Raw genomic sequence first — 23,479 nt, forward strand, 5'->3', positions numbered from 1 at the left:
CCAACACATCCTCTGAGAGCAACTTCTCCCAACCATCCAGGAACAGTTTGGTGAGGAACAATTCCTTTTCCAGCATGATGGAGCACCTTGCCATAAGGCAAAAGTGATAACTAAGTGGCTCGGGGAACAAAACATCGATATTTTGGGTCCATGGCCAGGAAACTCCCCAGACCTTAATCCCATTGAGAACCCATTGAGAACTTGTGGTCAATCCTCAAGAGGCGGGTGGACAAACAAAAACCCACAAATTCTGACAAACTCCAAGCATTGATTATGCAAGAATGGGCTGCCATCAGTCAGGATGTGGCCCAGAAGTTAATTGACAGCATGCCAGGGCGGATTGCAAAGGTCTTGAAAAAGAAGGGTCAACACTGCAAATATTGACTCTTTGCATCAACTTCATGTAATTGTCAAGAAAAGCCTTTGACACTTATGAAATGCTTGTAATTATACTTCAGTATTCCATAGTAACATCTGACAAAAATATCTAAAGACACTGAAGCAGCAAACTTTGTGGAAATTAATATTTGTGTCATTCTCAAAACTTTTGCCCATGACTGTATACTCCACTTTAGGCACGCCTCTTCTCCAATCCTGACCTTTTATGGTTTGACAGGAAGAGGATAATAGGATAATAAGCCATAATTTCTCCCTTCAGGGGATCTGACCTGACCTCAACCCCTCCTTCGACTAATCCACAGATGTCCATCCGCTTCCCCTATAGCAATCATGTGACCACCTCCCGTCCACCCAACACATTCCAAAGCCATCTGTCTTTCTACAGAGAACCATTAACCTCTGACATAAAAACCAGTCTCTTCCACTCCTTTATGCTTATGAGTATAACAATGTTCAAAGTTTACCCCGAATCCAACATATCCAACTAGAGATCTCTAACTATCTCTGTGTGTGGCACTGGTGTAAGTGACCATGTCCTCTCTTGCATCATCACAAGTTTTACTTTTTACCAATCGATTTCCTTGAACTCTCTTAAAAGTAGTTGGATGATATGACATTCTGGGTTTTTGTGCATAATATTGACACTAATCATCTTCTTTTGAACATTGTGTGGCCCATCTGATGCCCAGGGTGGCAGTGAGAGCTGGTTCACTGAGAGCAATGTGGCCATTGCCTCCCTGGCGTTTCACCCTACTGCCCAGCTCCTTCTCATAGCAACAAACAATGAGGTTCACTTCTGGGACTGGAGTAGGAGGGAGCCATTTGCCCTGGTCAAGACTGCCAGCGAGACAGAGAGAGTCAGGTCTGACGAAAAGCTCCACTTTCCTCATCTCCCTGTCATTTCCACAGTGTTCGATTAGTTGACTTGTTGAAACTTTGCTGAAATTTCTGAATTTGAAAACCGAGTCAGATATTCTCAAACTGTATTTAAAGCAAAATGGAGATGACACATGTGAATGCTCTGTTGCAGACTGGTGAGGTTTGACCCACTGGGTCATTACCTGTTGACCGCTATAGTGAATCCCTCTAACCAACAGGTGAGACTCTGTCTAATACTTTACGTTATATACTTTACATTAGGTCAGTTACGTCATATCAAGAACATTTTGTTCCCGTTGTGTGCTTTTCAGCAGAGTGATGATGACTCTGAGGTCCCCATGGATAGCATGGAGATGCCCCACTTTCGCCATCGATCCTTCCTACAGTCCCAACCGGTCCGCCGTACCCCCATTCTCCACAACTTCCTGCACATCCTGTCATCGAGGAACTCAGGCTCACAGTCTGAGGAACAGCATCCTCCTGCACCCGCTGTCAATAGTGCTGCTGACTCTCCTAGTCTTTCCTCTGGACGTTATTCCGCCCTGCGTAATCGCTCCCGACCTCCCTACCAGGGTTGTGTGCAACACCTTGGTATGGTTTGCTTCTGCAGTCGGTGCTCTGCCATCCAAGCCCCTTCACCATCTGGAGAGGACCCCTCTGACCCGGAGAGCCTGGAGACCCAGTCCTATGCCTCCACCTTCTCCTCTGCTCGCACTGAGCCCCGGCAGCCCTCTGAGCCTCGCTCCTCACACCGTCCCTCTGCCTTCAGCAGTGTGTACAGCGGTGCTAGAGGACACTCTTTACGCACTCCATCTTCAGGCCACCAGCAGCCAGGCCGGGAGTGTTCTGGGCGACTGGCGGGGGCAGACTGGATGGGTAGCATGCTCAACATGCGGCCTGAGCGTAGTGGGAGTATTGGGGTATCTCCACCCAGGACTAGTGCATCGTCTGTCAGCCTGCTGTCTGTGCTGAGACAGCAGGATTGCTCTTATCAGTCGCCTGTCTACACCTCTGCCACAGAGGGAGGAAGCTTTCCCCCAGCAGTTATGAGCCCCCACACCAGTGGAAACAGCTCTGTAGATGGACCCAGCACTAGTAGTGGACACCACTCTCTTGGGGAGGGAGGGAGCAACAGCCCCACCTCTATCCGTAACGTGCTGCAGTGCAACTTGAATCGCTACTTCATGGAGTATGATCGCATGCAGGAAATGGAGCAGTCAGGTGGCGCTGGTAGAGAGAGCAGCCAAGAGCAACAGACACGGGAGATGCTCAATAATAACATAGACTCTGAGCGGCCTGTCATGCCTCATTATCAGCCCCCCCACAGCATTGATGGTGGTTCTGGTCCCTCCCGCGGCCATATGAACCGCTGCAGAGTCTGCCACAACCTGTTCACATTTAATCAAGGTACACAGCGCTGGGAGCGCACCGGCCAGACCCCATCACAAGAGGGGAGCACCTCATGGCAGCATCCAAGCCCCAACCCTGCCTTTCACAACATGAGGCAGACTGTGCTACAGGATCCCCAGTCCTCTGACAGAAGACAGTTAGCACAGATACAGCCCAGTGCTGATGAACCTGGAGGGGACACAGCCTTCCCTCACCGGGGAACCCCCAGCCCGCAGAGAGAACAGGCAGTAGGGTTGGTGTATAATCAGGAGACAGGCCAGTGGGAGAGGGTTTACAGACAGTCTGCCAGTCCAAGTCCAGCGGTGAATGTACCACAAGAGGCCTTAAACCAAGAAATGCCTGACGAAAGCCCTGATGACGATTACCTGAGAAGGTGAGAGAATTGGGTGTTAAGGTCTTGTTTATCTATATTTTGTGCAATTTGTTAACCTGTTGGGGATAGGGGGCAGTATTTGCACGGCTGGATAAAAAACGTACCCGATTTAATCTGGTTACTACTCCTGCCCAGTAACTAGAATATGCATATAATTATTGGCTTTGGATAGAAAACACCCTAAAGTTTCTAAAACTGTTTGAATGGTGTCTGTGAGTATAACAGAACTCCTATGGCAGGCCAAAACCTGAGAAGATTTCAAGCAGGAAGTGGCCTGCAAGCGTCCCACCTAGCCCATAGAGGTTAAATGAAAAACATAATCGATGCATAGCTTTTTCCAATATACTGGAAGTAGCATGATGGCTGAACTCTGACTTTGAGGCAGTTATAGATGGAGGTGAGATGCAAAATTCGACACGTCTTATAAGTCTGCCCTACCACAACACCTACACATAACCCCAAGTCACCCCATGCTTGTGACATTAGTGTAATCATACAGTCAAACTTTGCATATCTTGCTTTTTGTGCTTCATTCGAAGTTGATAAAAGGCATTTTACAAACTTGTGCAGTCATTAGGGCTATTTTTTGGTAAGGATCTCTGACAAAGGGGCGGCAGGTAGCCTAGTGGTTAGAGCGTTGGGCCAGTAACTGGAAGGTTGCTGGATCAAATCCCCTAGCTGACGAGGTAAAAATGTGTCGTTCTGCCCCTGAGTAAGGCAGCTAACCCACTGTTCCCCGGGCGCAGAAGACGTGAATGCCGATTAAGGCAGCCCCCTGCACCTCTCTGATTCAGAGGGGTTAAATGCGGAAGACACATTTCAGTTGAATACATTCAGTTGGACCCCCTTTCCTATCCCAATTAAAGTATACATTTCATTCAGTTTTGAGACGATGCTCGGCCTCCATGGCTTCCCCTTCTTGCTCATTAGCTGCTTGGTAGATGTGTCTTCTGGAGGGTTTTGTAATGCCTTCCTTGGCAGTTTGCTTTGCCTCGACTGTAGTGGGCCTTACTTGGCCTGACTGTCTGTCAACTGCCCCAATGGCTACAGTCAGTGGAATGATTAGGCTTCGAACTTCCTGAGCTTGTCTTCACGACCAATCCAGTCGAAAGAAAATACATGCAGGTATTGATGTATGGGGTTGCAAAGAAAAAAGCCATCTTTCTGTCCAGTGTCTGTGTTCTTTTGCCCGTCGTAATCTTTTATTTTTATTGGTCAGTCTGAGATATGGCTTTTTCTTTGCAACTCTGCCTAGAAGGCCAGTATCCCGGAGTCACCTCTTCACTGTTGACGTTGAAGACTGGTGTTTTGCGGGTACTATTTAATGAAGCTGCCAGTTGAGGACTTGTGAGGTGTCTGTTTCTCAAATTAGACACTAATATACTTGTTCTCTTGCTCAGTTGTGCACTGGGGCCTCCCACTCCTCTTTCTACTCTGGTTAGAGCCAGTTTGCGCTGTTCTGTGAAGGTAGTAGTACACAGCGTTGTACGAGATCTTCAGTTTCTTGGCAATTTCTCGCATGGAATAGCCTTCATTTCTCAGAACAAGAATAGACTGACGAGTTTCAGATGAAAGGTCTTTGTTTCTGGCCATTTTGAGCCTGTAATCGAACCCACAAATGCTGATGCTCCAGATACTCAACTAGTCTAAAGAAGGCCCGTTTTATTGCTTCTTTAATCAGAACAACAGTTTTCAGCTGTGCTAACATAATTGCAAAAGGGTTTTCTAATGATCAATTAGCCTTTTAAAATGATAAACTTGGATTAGCTAACACAACGTGCCATTGGAACACAGGAGTGATGGTTGCTGATAATGGGCCTCTGTACGCCTATGTAGATATTCCATAAAAAATCAGCCGTTTCCAGCTACAATAGTCATGTACAACATTAACAATGTCTACACTGTATTTCTGATCAATGTGATGTTATTTTAATGGACAAAAAATGTAATTTTCTTTCAAAAACAAGGACATTTCTAAGTGACCCCAAACGTTTGAACGGTAGTGTGTATATAATTATATGTTTGTGGATGAATTTACTTCTGTTGGATGGCTTTTATGAATAGCATTCAAAAAGCCTACAAAAGAGCTTTCTATTGGCTGATTCTAATACTTTCCAAGTGGGGAATTCGGCCTCATCTTTCTACATCTTTCCAAGTAAGACATTTCAGAGTTGTATTGAACGCAGAATTATCCCCCAATCTCATTAATGCTGAGTTCCAAGCAGAGACGCATCGGGTCCCATGTTTAGAGTCTTTGGTATGACTTGGCCAGGGATCGAATTCCCAACCTTCCAATCAAAGGGCGGAGACAAGCTAATTTGTGATGGACCTGTGGAAGATGGGCTGTCTCCATGTTGCTCCTCAGTGTTCCACTTGGTGGCAGTATGGTACTGACTAGATATTTAGAGACGATTGCCATGACAGCTCTGCCTCTCCTGTGGCAACTACCATTGACAACTTACTAGTTTCTAGAATAGGCATACTTAGACATAGGCTAGCCTATTAGGATTAGTTAGGGAATTAGCATAGGTATTTGCTGTGAATTTTATTCCCACAAAGTAGGAGGATATGATGCGCTCTGCACAACATGTCTGATTGAGCAGTGGCAGCTCAGTACAAAAGTATGACATCTATTTTACATAGGCTTAGAAGGTAATTTGCCTGACGACTCAAACTGAATTCTTCCGCTGCCCTATTGTTCGCTACATAGTTCAGTCTGAGACTGCCATCAATGAAGTCGTTTGTGCTGACGTCAAAATGAGTGGTGTTGTACAAAACAAAGTCATCAGCGATTGGATAATCTAAAACCAATCCGTGTATCAAAGACAATTACACATTTTCAAAATGCCACTTTACCCACTTAAAGCCTCTGGCTCTGGCCCAACCCATCAGTTTCTGGGACCAATCAGATGGTCGAGAATGGATTTTCATTCTATAAATCATCGGGAGGTACTCAGATCCAGACAGATCCAGGCATAGCGTTTGGCTGGAGCAAAGAGTTTGGTTAGCCAGGCAAGAAAGTAATGCCTATTCTCGTAAAAACTGAAATGGAAAAAGTTAAATATCCGAATATTTGCATAACATTTTGTTAGTCATTGAAAACACACACGGTCACAGTTTTTTTTCCCTCTCTCATTTTCCGTCTTGCTTCAATCCCAATCCATCCCCTGTGCCCTGGAAGGCTGCAATTAGCCTCTGTTTCAAGGGCAGGGTTGTGAACTTTAACAATGTGAAGTTACCCTTCCTGCCCAACCTCTCATTATCTAGCCTAATGCTGGGGCTTGTTGCATGGAGAGCTCTCCAGTAGCCCGAGGGTGCTGCTCTACTTTGTCTGACACGAGGCCAAAGCATTGGGTCTAATCTGTAGGCTGTCAAGAAGTGTCTGGAAAGCAAATTACCAAACTGAAGTTTTGTTCACATCTCTTTTAGATTCCAGTCTATCTCATAGACTCACAGTTGCAGTTCACCCTAAATGTAATATGTTCAAGGTATTATGTGACTATAATAATGATATTAGAGCTTCAGGCTACTTTGTGTTGTCTAGCCAAGCTGGGCACAATGGCTTGCTCTAAGGGTTTAATGGGTTCTTTCTTTTGTGTCCACATTCTGAAGTCACCTCATTTGGGAAAGCACTGATATAGCAGATTTAAAAGTGATTTAACAAAATGAATAGGCCTAGGCTGTATTATTTATTGCAGTAATTGCTTTTTCAAGGAGAGGTGTTGGCTACTGTATTCTTAGACATTTTCTGACTTGTTTTGAGCCTAAATGACTAGAGCAGTTGATGTATCCATTTTCTAAAAGTTCTAATCTAACAATTAAATATTTAGGGATTTTTTTTGCTTAACTTAAAGCAACTGAAGTATAAAGGCCATTGTTTTATTAGTTGTCTCACCATCATCTATAGAAATGGCATTCAAGTCCTGGATCAGAAAAAGACTGGACCAAATTTAATGGGTTGTTACACAGGGCTGTGACATTTCACATCACTATAATTTTTTTACTTGATGTGCTGTCGATAATGAGCAAATGAATGTCCCTTAGAACTTTAATGATACTTTTTAAGGATTGAGATTGTGGTTAAAAGGACTATGCTCCAATGAGCAGGCTGGCGAAGATGTAGATAAATGTGAATTTCAAGGAAGGGAATGCTTTGAGTTATTCCAGTAATTTGGCCATTGTAGTCCTCACAGTAATGAGCACGTTGTTTTGTGACTTTGGGGTAAGGATTAAAGCAGGAGGATGGGAACTGCATGTTCAGTCTCATTAACATGTCAGCCACACTGTAAATTATTCTAAATGATTTCAATGTTGACAATGTTGGGCTAGCGGGCTGGCCAATCACTTGAAATAGTCTGCACTGCATATGTGCTGTTTTAAAACAAGTTTTGAATCCAACAATTAATTATTGCCGCCCTTCCATATTTGGATTAATAGACTGTCTATTTTGGAGTTGCTTTTTGTCTTTGTCTTATGGGTCCCAAAAATGTCAAATTCAATATTTGAAATTGTCACGTCGTGTCTCTCCTTTGCCACACACACGTCCCTGAGCTTCTCTATATTCACCTTTAACACCATGCTAACTTCAAAATGTTAGTTTTGTCAGGAATCTGACTCTATTTCAAACGTTTCAGATGAATGGCCTGAAAAACATAACCTAAATCCAATCTTTCTCTGAAACATCCAGTTTCATCCAAAAAATAAGAGCTAGACCGCTGAATGCATGTCGTGAATTGAAATGTAGCCATTTTTCATGGTCTTTGCATCATCTGGCAACATTCCTAGTGTGGGAATACTGGGTCTTGATAAAGGTTCAGAGCGTTGTCACATGTTTTATTGGCATTATCAAGTATAATAGATTGGGCTGTAGTGCATTGACTCCCATCCTAAATCTAACCTCCAAATCACTTGTCCCTGGACACTGGTGGTTATTTTTTCAATTACATTTTTAATTTTATTTATCCAGGCAAGTCGGTTAAGAACAAATTATTATTTACAATGACGACCTAGGAACAGTGGGTTAACTATTATTAAGAATTAAAAAGAGCTAGGAGACATTCGTATCCATTGGTTGTCACCCAAAAGGAAGCACCTGATATGTAGGGTCTCTATGGTGTGCTTGTGTTAATTGTGGAGGTATCCATTCTCTTAATTATACCTCAGAAAATTAGCGAGATAGGAGAGAAACATTGTTTGGTTGCGTCAGTCACAAAAATGGCTCCTTTTTTTCACTGGAAAGCGGTTTAGACTAGTTGGTGATAATGAATATGGAAATGATTTGGGCTGATCATTAAACAACAACATGTACAAAAACTTTGTTGGTGGTGTTTTCCTTAGTGGAAATGCACATCTAACCATCCCTTTTGCTCTGTTTCTCTTTCATAGGAGACTTTTGGAGTCATCTCTTATGTCGCAGTCTCGGTATGACATATCTGGCTCCCGGGACCATCCCATTTATCCAGATCCTGCCAGGTGAGTTTTGTGGCAAGTAGTCAGGGCTATTGATGATTTACTTGTAATATGTAATTCGTGAGAAAAAATTTATAAAAATCAACCAAGCATACTAGATTAGCATGTAGCATTCATTACAAGAACCAACAATAAATAGCCACTTCAATAAATCAAACACATTGGTTGTTCAAACACAGGGGTGTCAAACATACAGTTGATTTTCCCTCGGGTGGTTTGAGTAAAAATAAGTAAATAAAATAAGATGGCTAAAACCAAATCGAAACTGTGCAGAAATTATATTGGACCTACATTTATACAGTCTCTTCACTCTGTCTAACAATCACCAAACACATAAGGGAGACAGTGTGTATCGACAATTTCAAAAACAATGGATAGATCACAATTTATGGCAAATTTTGATGGCAAGGAAGTATGACACATTTTCAGTTCGGCCCTTCGGACCTCGGTGTAGTGCTCGAACAGGTGCAGACAAGCCAGCAAACAAATGGCAAGTGTTTCCACTGTAAACATAATTTCACTAGCCTCGTAGAGAACTAGGCTTCCCTAATCCGGAAGCCTGGTGAAGTCTGGCCTAAATTAGCTAAAAGGGGATGGAGACCTGGTCTAAATCTGACGCCTCACAACACGTCAAACCAATCAAATGCCTTGCTTGGGCGGAGCTTAAGACGCAGCACTCCTTCAACAGTCATGTGGGGGAGGGTTCTGGGAATGTAACATGAAACAAAAATGTAGCTGCTGGAAGCCAGCGGACCATTCAAACTGTTTCGGCTAATACAAGATTCTTCAGACCTCCAAAGAAGGTGTGACAACGTTTTTGGAGGAATGGCTACGCAAGACTACCATTTCACCAACCGGTACACACTTGTCTCTGTGTGGTTCTTGGGCAACAGTATGTGATAGCATTGAACATTATATACTGTAAGACGAACTAGACAGTATCGCCTCAAGCACCTGATGCTCACATTAAGTATTGTCAAAGGTCACTGCCCTCAACATCTGCCAGTAGTCCAGCTGTGTGGCATATATTGACTTATTCTAATGCATGCAGTACTTTGAAATACATTATCACTGCTATAAATGGAATTGGACATGGTCGTCGTTTTTCTACATTTCGTTGCAATATAGCCTTCTTCTAAAATTGATAATTGTTTTTTTTAACTCATTAATCTACACACAATACCCTATAATGACAAAGCAAAAATAGGTTTTTAGACATTTTTGCAAATGTATTAAAACTATAAATCTGAAATATGACATTTGCATAAGTATTCAAACCCTTTACTCGGTACTTTGTTGAAGCATCTTTGGCAGCGATTACAGCCTTGACTCTTCTTGGGTATGAAGCTACAAGCTTGGCACACCTGTATTTGGGGAGTTTTTCCCATTCTTCTCTGCAGATCCTCTCAAGCTCTGTCAGGTTGGATTGGGAGCGTTGCATAGCTTTTTGCACAGCTTTTTTCAGGTCTCTCCAAAGGTGTTCGATCGGGTTCAAGGATATTCAGAGACTTAGCCCGAAGCCACTCCTGGGTTACTTGGCTGTGTGCTTAGGGTTGTTGTCCTGTTGGAAGGTGAACCTTCGCCCAGTCTGAGGTCCTGAGCGCTCTGGAGCAGGTTTTCATCAAGGATCTCTCTGTACTTTGCTCCGTTCATCTTTCCCTCAATCCTGACTAGTCTCCCAGTCCTGTCCACTGAAAAACATCCCCACAGCATGATGCTGCCACTACCATGCTTCACCGTAGGGATGGTGCCAGGTTTCCTCCAGACGTGACGCTTGGCATTCAGGCCAAAGCGTTCAATCTTGGTTTTATCAGACCAGAGAATCTTGTTTCTCATGGTCAGAGTCCTTTAGGGGCCATTTGACAAACTCCAAGCGAGCTGTCGTGTGCCTTTTACTGAGGAGTGGCTTCCGTCTGGCCACTCTACCATAAAGGCCTGATTGGTGGAGTGCTGCAGAGATGGTTGTCCTTCTGGAAGGTTCTGCAATCTCCACAGAGGAACTCTGGAGCTCTGTCAGTGACCTTCGGGTTCTTGGTCACCTCCCTGACCAAGGCCCTTCTACCCCTACTGCTCAGGTTGGTCGGGCGGCCAGCAATCGCCATCACACTGCACACTGCCCTATCCCTTCTGGACAAGAGGAATACCTATGTAAGAATGCTGTTCATGGGGGCCTCCCGGTGGCGCAGTGGTCTAAGGTCTAGCTAGCTGTGCCACCAGAGACTCTGGGTTCGAGCCCAGGCTCTGTCGCAGCCGGCCGCGACCGGGAGGCCCATCTGGCCTAGCGTCGTCCGGGTTAGGGAGGCCTTGGCTGGCAGGGATATCCTTGTCTCATCGCGCACTAGCGACTCCTGTGGCGGGCCGGGCGCAGTGCAGGCTGACCAGGTCACTAGGTGTACGGTGTTTCCTCTGACACATTGGTGTGGCTGGCTTCCGGGTTGGATGTGCGCTGTTAACCTGTTGGGGATAGGGGGCAGTATTTGCACGGCCGGATAAAATATGTACCCGATTTAATCTGGTTACTACTCCTGCCCAGTAACTAGAATATGCATATGCATATAATTATAATTATATTTGGATAGAAAACACCCTAAAGTTTCTAAAACTGTTTGAATGGTGTCTGTGAGTATAACAGAACTCATATGGCAGTCAAAACCCTGAGACAAATCCTAACAGGAAATGGAAATCTGATGTGTGGAATCACTTCAAACCTTTGCCATTGAAAGGGACTTAATAATCATTTAGCACTTCCTAAGGCTTCCACTAGATGTCAACAGTCTTTACAAAGTGGTTTGAGTCTTCTATGGTAGAAACTGACCCAAAGAGAGGCTTGGGAAGTTGGTCACAGGGGGAGGGCCATTACTACTATGACGCGGGCGCCCATGGGAACCATTTTGTTCCGAAACGTTTAGTAAGACAATGCCTTGAATATTATTGAAGCTCTGGTTGAAAAAGGCCCTAAAGATTTATGTTATACAACGTTTGACATGTTTGAACGAACGTAAATATATATTTTTTGCACATTCATGACGACAAGTCCCGCGCGCTTCAGTACATTATGAGTAGCCTTCGGAATGCGCTAACAAGAAGGAACTATTGGGACATAAATTATTAACTTTTTCGAACAAAACTACATTTGTTGTGGATCTGGGATGCCTGGAAGTGCCTTCTGATGAAGATAATCAAAGGTAAGGGAATATTTACAATAGTATATTTGATTTTAGATGGTTCCAAGATGGCGCTAACATGTATCGCCTAGCCTATTTTTCTGAGCATACCATGTCGTTTATTGCAAAGTGTGATTTCCCAGTAAAGTTATTTTTAAATCTGGCAATGCGGTTGCATTCACGAGATGTTAATCTATAATTCTTTGAATGACAATATTAAATTTGAACAATGTTTTCGAATAGTAATTTTGTAAATTGTAGCGCTGATTCACCGGAAGCAATTGAGGAAAAATATTTTCTGAACGTCACACGCCGATGTAAAATGCTGTTTTTATATATAAATATGAACTTTATCGAACAAAAAATGCATGTATTGTGTAACATGATGTCCTAGGAGTGTCATCTGATGAAGATTGTCAAAGGTTAGTGCTGCATTTAGCTGTGTTTTGGGTATTTGTGATGCATGCTAGTTGCTTTGAAAATGGCAGTGACGTTTTTTTTTGGCAGGGTACTCTCCTAACATAATCTAATGTTTTTCTTTTGCTGTAAAGCCTTTTTGAATCGGACAACGTGGTTCGATTCAGGAGAGGTGTATCTATAAAATGGTGTAAAATAGTCATATGTTTGAGAAATTGAAGTTATAGCATTTATGAGGTTTTGTATTTCGCGCGACGCGATTCCACTGGCTGTTGACGCAAGGGTCCCACGTTCCCAGACAGGTTAAGAAGCAGTGCGGCTTGGTTGGGTTGTGTTTCAGAGGACGCATGGCTCTCGATCTTCGCCTCTCCCGAGTCCGTACGGGAGTTTCAGCGATGAGACAAGACAGTAACTACTAACAATTGGATACCACGATATTGGGGAGGAAAAGGGTTTAAAAAAAAGAATGCTGTTCATTGAGTACAGCTCAGCATTCAACACTATAGTACCCTCCAAGCTCATCATTAAGCTTGAGGCCCTGGGTCTCAACCCTGCCCTGTGCAATTGGGTCCAGAACTTCCTGATGGTGAAGGTAGGAAACAACATCTACACTTCGCTGATCCTCAACACTGGGGCCACCTGCTGTACTCCCTGTTCACCCAAGCACACCTCAAACTCAATCATCAAGTTTGCCGACGACACAACAACGAGGAGGTGAGGGCTCTCGGAGTGTGATGTCAGAAAAATAACCTCTCACTCAACGTCAACAAAACAAAGGAGATGATCGTAGAAACAGCAGAGGGAGCACCCCCCTATCCACATCGACGGGACAGCAGTAGAGAAGGTGGGAAGTTTTAAGTTCCTCGGAGTACATATCACTGACAAACTGAAATGGTCCACCCACACAGACAGCGTGGTGAAGAAGGCGCAACACCGCCTCTTCATCCTCAGGAGGCTGAAGAAATTTGGCTTGTCACCTAAAACCCTCACAAACTTTTACAGATGCACAATTGAGAGCATCCTGTCGGGCTGTATCACTGCCTGGTATGACAATTGCACAGCCCACAACTGCAGGGCTCTCCAGGGCTCTGCACAACGGATCACTGGGGGCAAACTACCTACCCTCCAGGACACCTGCAGCACCCGATATCACAGGAAGATCATCAAGGACAGCAACCACTCGAGCCATTGCCTGTTCACTCCGCTACCATCCAGAAGGCGAGGTCAGTCAGGTGCATCAAAGCTGGGACCGAGAGACTGAAAAACAGCTATCTCAAGGCCATCAGACTGTTAAAAAGCCATCACTAACACAGAGAGGCTACTGCCTACATACAGACTTTAAATCATTGGCCACTTTAATAAATGGATCACTAGTCACTTTAATAATGCCACTTTAATAATGTTTACATATCTTGTAGTACTCATCTCATAGTATAGAATGCAGTATATACATATCTATTGCATCTTAGCGTATGCCGCTCTGTCATTGTTCATCCATATACTTTTATTTATATATTCTTATTCCTTTACTTAGATTTGTGTGTATTAGGTATCTGTTGTGGAATTGTTAGATAGTACTTGTTAGATATTTTTATTTTTCTGCACTGTCGGGAACTAGAAGCACAAGCATTTCACTACACTCGCAATAACATCTGCTAACCATGTGTATGTGACCAATAAAATTTGATTTGTGTGCCTTTCCAAATCATGTCCAATCAATTGAATTTACCACAGGTGGACTCCAATCAAGTTGTTGAAACATCTCAAGGATGATGAATGGAAACAGGATGCACATGAGCTCAATTTCATGTCTCATAGGACAGGGTCTGAGTACTTATGTAAATAAGGTATTTCTGTTTTTAGTTTGAATAAATTTCACTTTGTCATTATGGGGTATTGTGTGTGAATTTATGAGGATTTAAAATGTTTTTTTTTTTTCATTCATTTTAGAATAAGGCTGTAACGAAACAAAATGTGGAACAAGTCAAAGGGTCTGAATACTTTATGATTGCACTGTAAATGGAAATAGAACACGGTCTTTTCATGGTAATATATTTTTATACATTGCAGGTCTAGACAACATGTTTCCTGGACCTCTGAGGGAAGTGGTGACGTTATCACCATCTATCTGTTTCCTACCTTTCTAACACTGTCTTGCTGAAGAGTGATGAATTGCGCTGAGCCTGGAGATTCTCATTTTAGTTTCTGGGATTGACTGCCAGCAGAGCACCGAGGTGGTAATCTTGTGAGGTTGAGAGTAAGGCCAAGTCCTCTCAACAAAAACACATTCATCTAGGGACAGAGCTGCTCTGCTTAGGAACCAAGGTGCAATATTGAAAATCAATGTGTGACCCAGAGCAGGGACATAATGATCAGTACAACCAACTTTTGGGAGAGAGTGGACACTTGACAATTGGCTCCTCACTCTCAATTGTCATTTTCTTTGACCTTTGATATTGAAGGCTTAATACCCTTTCTAGTGGTGAGGATAGCACCGACACTTCCTTCCCACCTCGTTATTCTCTCCCTTACGTTTATTTATTTAGAACTTTATTTAGGAAAGGGCGGAGTCCCATTAAAACCAACGTGCATGACAAACACTTACACAATCACAGGAGCATAGAAAATAGAAAATACAATCATAAAAAAACAACCACATTTCTCAGTAGAGTTCTTCAACCAACAATCAGAATTTCCCAAAAGTTAAAAGGCATGTAGACTGAATGTAAGGATCCGTTAAAGGTTTTCTAATTTTAAAATCCAAATCTAGTTCCTCTTCCATTTTTAATATCATCAAACATTCAAGAGTAAGAAGTAGCCTAGGCCTATCGGCAAGAGTAACAGTTGCATATAGTTCCCACTTGAAAACATTTCCTATATGTTCTGACCATGAACATTTTCTTACATGCTGGCAAGCATCCAATACAATGCATCGATACCGCTGAAAAACCAGAATTGTGCCGGAGGGGATTGCTGCCGTTTTACTGGCTCTTAACCAATTGTGTTTTTTCGCTTTGTTTGCAACTTATTTTGTACATAATGTTGCTGCTCCCGGCTCTTATGACCGAAAAGAGCATCTGTATATCAGAACAGCGATTACTCACCTTGAACTGAATGAAGATTTTTCATTTAATGAGTGTGATGCGAAGGATATAATGCTGCTCCCAGATAAGTCCCAAATCCCCTTCATTCGCATTAAGAAAATAAGGAAATACAGGGGGTGGAGATCAGGGTGCCTTGTGAGAATTCGGCGACGAGTGGGTAACCCGCCTCTACCATCCCTTCTATTGGCCAATGTGCAATCACTGGATAATAAACTGCATGAGTTCCGTTCGAGACTATCCTACCAACGGGACATTAAACTGTAATCTTATGTTTCACCGAGTCATGGCTGAAAGATGACACGGATAATATACAGCTGGCTGGGTTTTCCGTGCATCGGCAGGACAGAACAGCTACATCCGGTAAGACGAGGGGTGTGTGTCTATTTGTCAATAACAGCTGGTGCGTGATTATTATTAAGATTGCCTCAGGCGAGCAATACCTCGAGACTGAGTACCGCATGATAAGCTGTAGACCACACTATCTACCAAGAGAGTTCTCATCTATATTATTCGTAGCCGTCTATTTACCACCACAAACCGATGCTGGAACTAAGACCGCACTCAACGAACTATATAAGGCCATAAGCAAACAAGAAAATACTCATCCATAAGCGGCACTCCTATTGCAGGCAAACTTAAATCCTTTTACCTAATTTCTACCAGCATGTTAACCTGTTGAGGACAGACGTTCCGCCTGCGGAACCCCTACCCAACAGCCAATGGCATCGCACGGCGCAAAATACAAAACCAACTAAAATACCACAATTCAATTTTCTGAAACAATCAACTATTTTACACCATTTTAAAGATAAGACTCTCGTTAATCTAACCACATTGTCCGATTTCAAAAAGGCTTTACAGCGAAAGCAAAACATTAGATTATGTTAAGAGTACATAGACACAAATAATCACACAACCATTTTCCAAGCAAGCACATGTCACATAAACCCAAACCACAGCTAAATGCAGCACTAACCTTTGATCTTCATCAGATGACACTCCTAGGACATTATGTTATACAATACATGCATGTTTTGTTCAATCAAGTTGATATTTATATCAAAAAACAGCTTTTTACATTAGCATGTGATGTTCAGAACTAGCATACACACCGAAAACTTCCGGTGAATTTACTAAATTACTCATGATAAACGTTGACAAAATACATAACAATTATTTTAAGAATTATAGATACAGAACTCCTTTATGCAATCGCTATGTCCGATTTTAAAATAGCTTTTCGGCGAAAGCACATTTTGCAATATTCTGAGTACATAGCTCGGCCATCACGGCTAGCTATTTTGACATCCGCCAACTTCGAGGTCACCTAAACTCAGAATTACTATTAGAAAAAGTGGATTACCTTTGCTGTTCTTTGTCAGAATGCACTCCCAGGACTTCTACTTCAACAACAAATGTTGTTTTGGTTCCAAATAATCCATAGTTATATCCAAATACCTCCGTTTTGTTTGTGCGTTCAGGTCACTATCCGAAGGGTAACGCGCGAGCGCATTTCGTGACAAAGAATGTCAAAATATTCCATTACCGTACTTAGACGCATGTCAAACGCTGTTTAAAATCAATTTTTATGCGTTTTTCTCGTAAAATAGCGATAATATTCCAACCGGGCAACGTTGTATTCATTCAAAGAGAGAAAGAAAAACATGGCGAGTTCTCGTGACTGCGCATCTCCAGTCTCACTGTCCCCAGGCTGAGCACTTACAAACTCTGCTCCTATACTTTGCCCAGAGACAGCAGACACCCCATTCCACTTTCTGGCGGCTTTAGAGAGCCAATGGAAGCCTTAGAAAATGTCACGTTACAGCACAGATGCTGTATTTTCGATAGAGATGCAACAGAAGGACAACAAATTTTCAGACAGGGCACTTCCTGCATGGAATCTTCTCAGGTTTTGGCCTGCCATATTAGTTCTGTTATACTCACAGGCACCATTCAAACAGTTTTAGAAACTTTAGTGTTTTCTATCCAAATCTACTAATTATATGCATATTCTAGTTTCTGGGCAGGAGTAGTAACCAGATTAAATGGGTACGTTTTTTATCCGGCCGTGAAAATACTGCCCCCTATCCCAAAGAAGTTAAATGTGCAACCAGAGGGAAAAAAACTCTAGACACCTTTACTCTACACAAAGAGAAGCATATAAAGTTCTCCCTCTCCCTCCATTTGGAAGATCTGACCATAATTCTATCCTCCTGATTGCTGCTTACAAGCTAAAACTAAAGCAGGAAGTACCAGTGACTCGCTCAATACGGAAGTGGTCAGATGAAGCAGGTGCAATGCTACAGGACTGTTTTGCTAGCACAGACTGGAATATGTTCCGGGATTTATCAATAAGTGCATCGCTGACATCGTCCCCACAGTGACCGTACGTACATATCCCAACCACAAGCCATGGATTACAGGCAACATCCGCACCAAGCTAAAGGCTAGAGCTGCTGCTTTCAAGGAGCGGGACAATAATCCGGACGCTTATAAGAAATCCCGCTATGCCCTCAGACAAACCATCAAACAGGCAAAGCGTCAATACAGGACTAAGATTGAATCAACTACAACGGCTCTGACACTCGTTGGATATGGTAGGGCTTGCAAACTATTAGGGAATACAAAGGAAAACCCAGCCGCGAACTGTCCAGTGACGCGAGCCTACCAGATGGGCTAAATGCTTTTTTTATGCTTGCTTCGAGGCAAGCAACACTGAAGCATGCATGAGAGCGCTAGCTGTTCCAGACAACTGTGTGATCACGCTCTCTGTAGCCAATATGAGCAAGATCTTTAATCAGGTCAAAACATTCACAAGGCCACAGGGCCAGACTGATTACCAAGACATGTTCTTGCATGCGCGGACCAACTGGCAAGTGTCTTCACTGACATTTTCAACCTCTCCCTGACCGGGTCTGTAATTACCTACATGTTTCAAGCAGACCACCATAGTCCCTGTGCCCAAGAAAGTGTAGGAAACCTGCCTAAATGGCTATGGCCCCGTAGCACTCACGTCGGTAGCCATGAAATGCTTTGAAAGGTTAGTCATGGCTCACATCAACACCATCATCCCGGAAACACTAGACCAACTCCAATTCGCATACCGTTGAAACAGATCCACAGATGACGTAATCTCAATCGCACTCCACACTGCTCTTTCCCACCTGGACAAAAGGAACACCTATGTGAGAATGCTGTTCATTGACTACAGCTCAGCATTCAGCACCATAGTGCCCACAATGCTCATAACTAAGCTAAGGACCCTGGGACTAAAGCCCTCCCTGTGCAACTGGATCCTGGAAGGGCCGCCCCCAGGTGGTAAGGGTAGGCAAGAACACATCTGCCACGCTGATCCTCAACACGGGGGCCCATCAGGGGTGTGTGCTTAGTCCCCTCCTGTACTCCCTGTTCACCCACGACTGCATGGCCAAGCACAACTCCAACATTAAGTTTGCTGACGACGCAACGGTGGTAGACATGATCACCGACAATGATGAGACAGCCTATAGGGAGGTGGTCAGAGTGTGGTGCCAGGACCACAACCTTTCCCTCAACGTGAGCAAGGCAAAGGAGCTGATCGTGGACTACAGGAAAAGGAGGGCCGAACACGCGGCCATTCTCATCGACGGGGCTGTAGTGGAGCAGGTCGAGAGTTTCAAGTTCCTTGGTGTCCACATCACCAAACACACCAAGAAAGTCATGAAGAGGGCACGACAACCCCTTTTCCTCCTCAGGAGACAGATTTGGTATGGGTCCCCAGATCACTGCTACTATGCTGCTACTCGCTGTTTATTATCTATGCATAGTCACTTTACCCCTACCTACATGTACAAATTACCTTGACTAACCTGTACCCCCGCACATTGACTTGGTACCGGTACCCCCCATTAATGTTATTTTATTTTTTGTAGTTTTTTAACTGTAGTTTATTTATTAAATATTTTCTTAACCAACAAAGCAATTTTAAGAAAATAGAGTTAAGTAAGCATTTCACAATAAGATCTATACCTGTTGTATTCGGCGCATGTGACAAATAAAATTAGATTTGATTTGAGTATCTGAGGTGAAAATGGGTCTTTATATGGCCAGTTCCTAGAAAGCCTTTTCTAGGGAATTACTAAAATAATTTCCATTGAACATTGTGAGAAAGCTAGTGGAACTTTGTAGGTGCCTTGTCATTTGTAATTTTCCTGTATAGCTTGCAGCCAGGAAAGAACTACATTAAGAGTAGATAGTGTCCATAATCTGATCATCTCTGCTGTTAACCTGTGTCAGAGCTTGACGGTGTCTTTGATAGCGTTCCCTCGTGGGCAGGCCTCATAGGTATTCATGTCCACTGCTGTTCCTTCTCACCTCTGGTGTGCTGGACCCTCCATAGAAAAGAACACGATGCACCCTCCTACCTTCTCTTCCCAGTGCATTCTAAACTCCAGAGTTGAGATTTTGGATTTTGTTTCTAGGATATCCAGTTATCAAAAGATGTTGTCCTGTAATGGAACCTGCCTCCTTTTATTTTGGCCATTGTGAGAAGGGTTGACCCCTGTCACGTCAGATTCATAAAGCTTCAGTGGAATTGATGGCAGATGTGGCAAACTCATTAGTAGAGTCAATTTAGGATCACATTTAATACTTGCCAGGTGTTGATTTATTTCCCCGTACTTGTTTTAGTTTCCAATCCAGTATTTTGCACTGTATTCCAATTGCTGACGTTCTGGGCATATTGGTTAGATGATTGAATGTCCATGCAATAACTTTTTGATTAATGTTACTCAGGTTTTTCCAGCTATTCAAGTAATTGTGCAGGCAGATAAACTCATTTGTGACACGAACAGCTATGCAGGGATTGCATAGCAGGCTACACTATAACTTCAAAGAACATGATCTTAATATCAGAGTATTGCAAGCTCCTTGAGCCCTTGTAAAACAATCAATGGGAAGGCTAGACTGAGGTATGCACACAACTTGACTTGTGATAATTGCATGGATGGGTCTTGGTTTTGAAAAACGCTAAACCCTAATCTTCTCCTAGTTATGTCATTTGGATGGATTTATCTATTTATGTTTGTGGAGTGTCAACATTGACTGTCCCAGACCACCTTGTCTGCTGTCAGCAGCACAAACTAACATATTTACTTTACTGATTTAGCTATGTGTCTTCCTTCACCTCTACTGACTCTTGAGCTTTGTTTACTCAAATCAACACATTGGTTTCAATCTAAATACTCTAGTCTGTGGCCCTAGCACAGTTTAGGCTATTTACAGTATCTAACATCCATTTTCCTCTTAGTGGGTACTGTGACTAGGCTGTAGATATACCATACAAGTTTTCATTCTAAAACAATTTCTACACAATGTTCTCAGCTTATAGTTTAGTATTTACAGATTTGAGATTTTACAGTTCATATATGAAAATCAGTCAATTTAAATACATTCAGTAGGCCCTAATCTATGGATTTCACATGACTGGGAATACATACATGCATCTGTATACCTTAATTAAAAAAAGGTACGGGCATGGGTCAGAAAACCAGTCAGTATCTGGTGTGACCACCATTTGCCTTATGCAGCGCGACACATCTCCTTCGCATAGAGTTGATCAGGCTGCTGATTGTGGCCTGTGGAATGTTGGCCCGCTCTTCTTCAATGGCTATGCAAAGTTGCTGGATATTGTCTGGAACTGGAACAAATCAAATCAAATTTATTAAATATTGATATCTCAAAGTGCTGTACAGAAACCCAGCCTAAAACCCCAAACAGCAAGCAATGCAGGTGTAGAAGCACGGTGGCTAGGAAAAACTCCCTAGAAAGGCCAAAACCTAGGAAGAAACCTAGAGAGGAACCAGGCTATGAGGGGTGGCCAGTCCTCTTCTGGCTGTGCCGGGTGGAGATTATAACAGCACATGGCCAAGATGTTCAAATGTTCATAAATGACCAGCATGGTCAAATAATAATAATCATAGTAGTTGTCGAGGGTGCAACAAGTCAGCAACTCAAGAGTAAGTGTCAGTTGGCTTTTTCATAGCCGATCTTTGAGAGTATCTCTACCGCTCCTGCTGTCTCTAGAGAGTTGAAAACAGCAGGTCTGGAACAGGTAGCATGTCCGGTGAACAGGTCAGGCTTGCAGCAGGTCTGGGACAGCAGGTCCGGGACAGGTAGCACGTCCGGTGAACAGGTCAGGGTTCCAGCAGGTCTGGGACAGCAGGTCTGGGACCGGTAGCATGTCCGGTGAACAGGTCAGGGTTCCATAGCCGCAGGCAGAACAGTTGAAACTGGAGCAGCAGCAAGGCCAGGTGGACTGGGGACAGCAAGGAGACATCATGCCAGGTTGTCCTGAGGCATGGTCCTAGGGCTCAGGTCCTCCGAGAGAGAGAAAGAAAGAGAGAATTAGAGAGAGCATATTTAAATTCACACAGGACACCGGATAAGACAAGAGAAATACTCCAGATGTAACAGACTGACCCTAGCCCCCCGACACATAAACTACTGCAGCATAAATACTGGAGGCTGAGACAGGAGGGGTCAGGAGACACTGTGGCCCCATCCGATGAAACCCCCAGACAGGGCCAAACAGGCAGGATATAACCCCACCCACTTTGCCAAAGCACAGCCCCCACACCACTGGAGGGATATCTCCAACCACCAACTTACCATCCTGAGACAAGGCCGAGTATAGCCCACAAAGATCTCCGCCACGGCACAACCCAAGGGAGTGGCGCCAACCCAGACAGGAAGACCACGTCAGTGACTCAACCCACTCAAGTGACGCACCCCTCCCAGGGACGGCATGGAAGAACACCAGTAAGCCAGTGACTCAGCCCCTGTAATAGGGTTAGAGGCAGAGAATCCCAGTGGAGAAAGGGGAACCGGCCAGGCGGAGACAGGAAGGGCGGTTCGTTGCTCCAGCCTTTCCGTTCACCTTCACACCCCTGGGCCAGACTACACTTAATCGTAGGACCTACTGAAGAGATGAGTCTTCAGTAAAGACTTAAAGGTTGAGACTGAGTCTGTGTCTCTCACATGGGTAGGTAGACCATTCCATAAAAATGGAGCTCTATAGGAGAAAGCCCTGCCTCCAGCTGTTTGCTTAGAAATTCTAGGGACAATTAGGAGGCCTGCGTCTTGTGACCGTAGCGTACGTGTAGGTATGTATGGCAGGACCAAATCGTAAAGATAGGTAGGAGAAAGCCCATGTAATGCTTTGTAGGTTAGCAGTAAAACCTTGAAATCAGCTCTTGCCTTAACAGGAAGCCAGTGTAGGGAGGCTAGCACTGGAGTAATACGATCAAATTTTTTGGTTCTAGTCAGGATTCTAGCAGCCGTGTTTAGCACTAACTGAAGTTTATTTAGTGCTTTATCCGGGTAGCCGGAAAGTAGAGCATTGCAGAAGTCCAACCTAGAAGTAACAAAAGCATGGATTCATTTTTCTGCATAATTTTTGGACAGATGGTTTCTGATTTTTGCAATGTTACGTAGATGGAAAAAAGCTGTCCTTGAAACAGTCTTAATATGTTCTTCAAAAGAGAGATCAGGGTCCAGAGTAAAGCCGAGGTCCTTCACAGTTTTATTTGAGACGACTGTACAACCATCCAGATTAATTGTCAGATTCAACAGAAGATCTCTTTGTTTCTTGGGACCTAGAACAAGCATCTTTGTTTTGTCCGAGTTTAAAAGTAGAAAGTTTGCAGCCATCCACTTCCTTATGTCTTAAACACAGGCTTCTAGCGAGGGCAATTTTGGGGCTTCACCATGTTTCATTGAAATGTACAGCTGTGTGTCATCCGCATAGCAGTGAAATTTAACATTATGTTTTCGAATGACATCCCCAAGAGGTAAAATATATAGTGAAAACAATAGTGGTCCTAAAACGGAACCTTGAGGAACACCGAAATTTACAGTTGATTTGTCAGAGGACAAACCATTCACAGAGACAAACTGATATCTTTCCGACAGATAAGATCTAAACCAGGCCAGAACTTGTCCATGTAGACCAAATTGGGTTTCCAATCTCTCCAAAAGTATGTGGTGATCGATGGTATCAAAAGCAGCACAAAGATCTAGGAGCACGAGGACAGATGCAGAGCCTCGGTCTGACGTCATTAAAAGGTCATTTACCACCTTCACAAGTGCAGTCTCAGTGCTATGATGGGGTCTAAAACCAGACTGAAGCATTTTGTATACATTGTTTGTCTTCAGGAAGGCAGTGAGTTGCTGCGCAACAGCTTTTTCAATTTTTTTTGAGAGGAATGGAAGATTCGATATAGGCC

The 23,479-nt window shown here is 43.5% G+C and overlaps 1 protein-coding gene across 3 annotated transcripts in view; it reads left to right on the forward strand.

Moving 5' to 3' along the window:
- Positions 1 to 23,479, forward strand: part of LOC106561945 (activating molecule in BECN1-regulated autophagy protein 1A) — a 111,922-nt gene that overhangs the window by 13,624 nt on the left and 74,819 nt on the right. For 2 of the 3 annotated variants that reach the window (XM_045689022.2, XM_014126403.3), the window contains 4 exons: positions 1,089 to 1,261; positions 1,430 to 1,496; positions 1,590 to 3,061; positions 8,447 to 8,533. In XM_045689022.2, the coding sequence (XP_045544978.1) occupies positions 1,089 to 1,261; positions 1,430 to 1,496; positions 1,590 to 3,061; positions 8,447 to 8,533 (1,799 nt within the window). The remainder of the gene's footprint in view (positions 1 to 1,088; positions 1,262 to 1,429; positions 1,497 to 1,589; positions 3,062 to 8,446; positions 8,534 to 23,479) is intronic. The other variant, XM_082957734.1, reaches the window with a different exon arrangement.

Source organism: Salmo salar, chromosome 11, assembly GCF_965601325.2.
Source record: "Salmo salar chromosome 11, fSalSal1, whole genome shotgun sequence".
NCBI classification, from domain to species: Eukaryota; Metazoa; Chordata; class Actinopteri; order Salmoniformes; family Salmonidae; genus Salmo; species Salmo salar.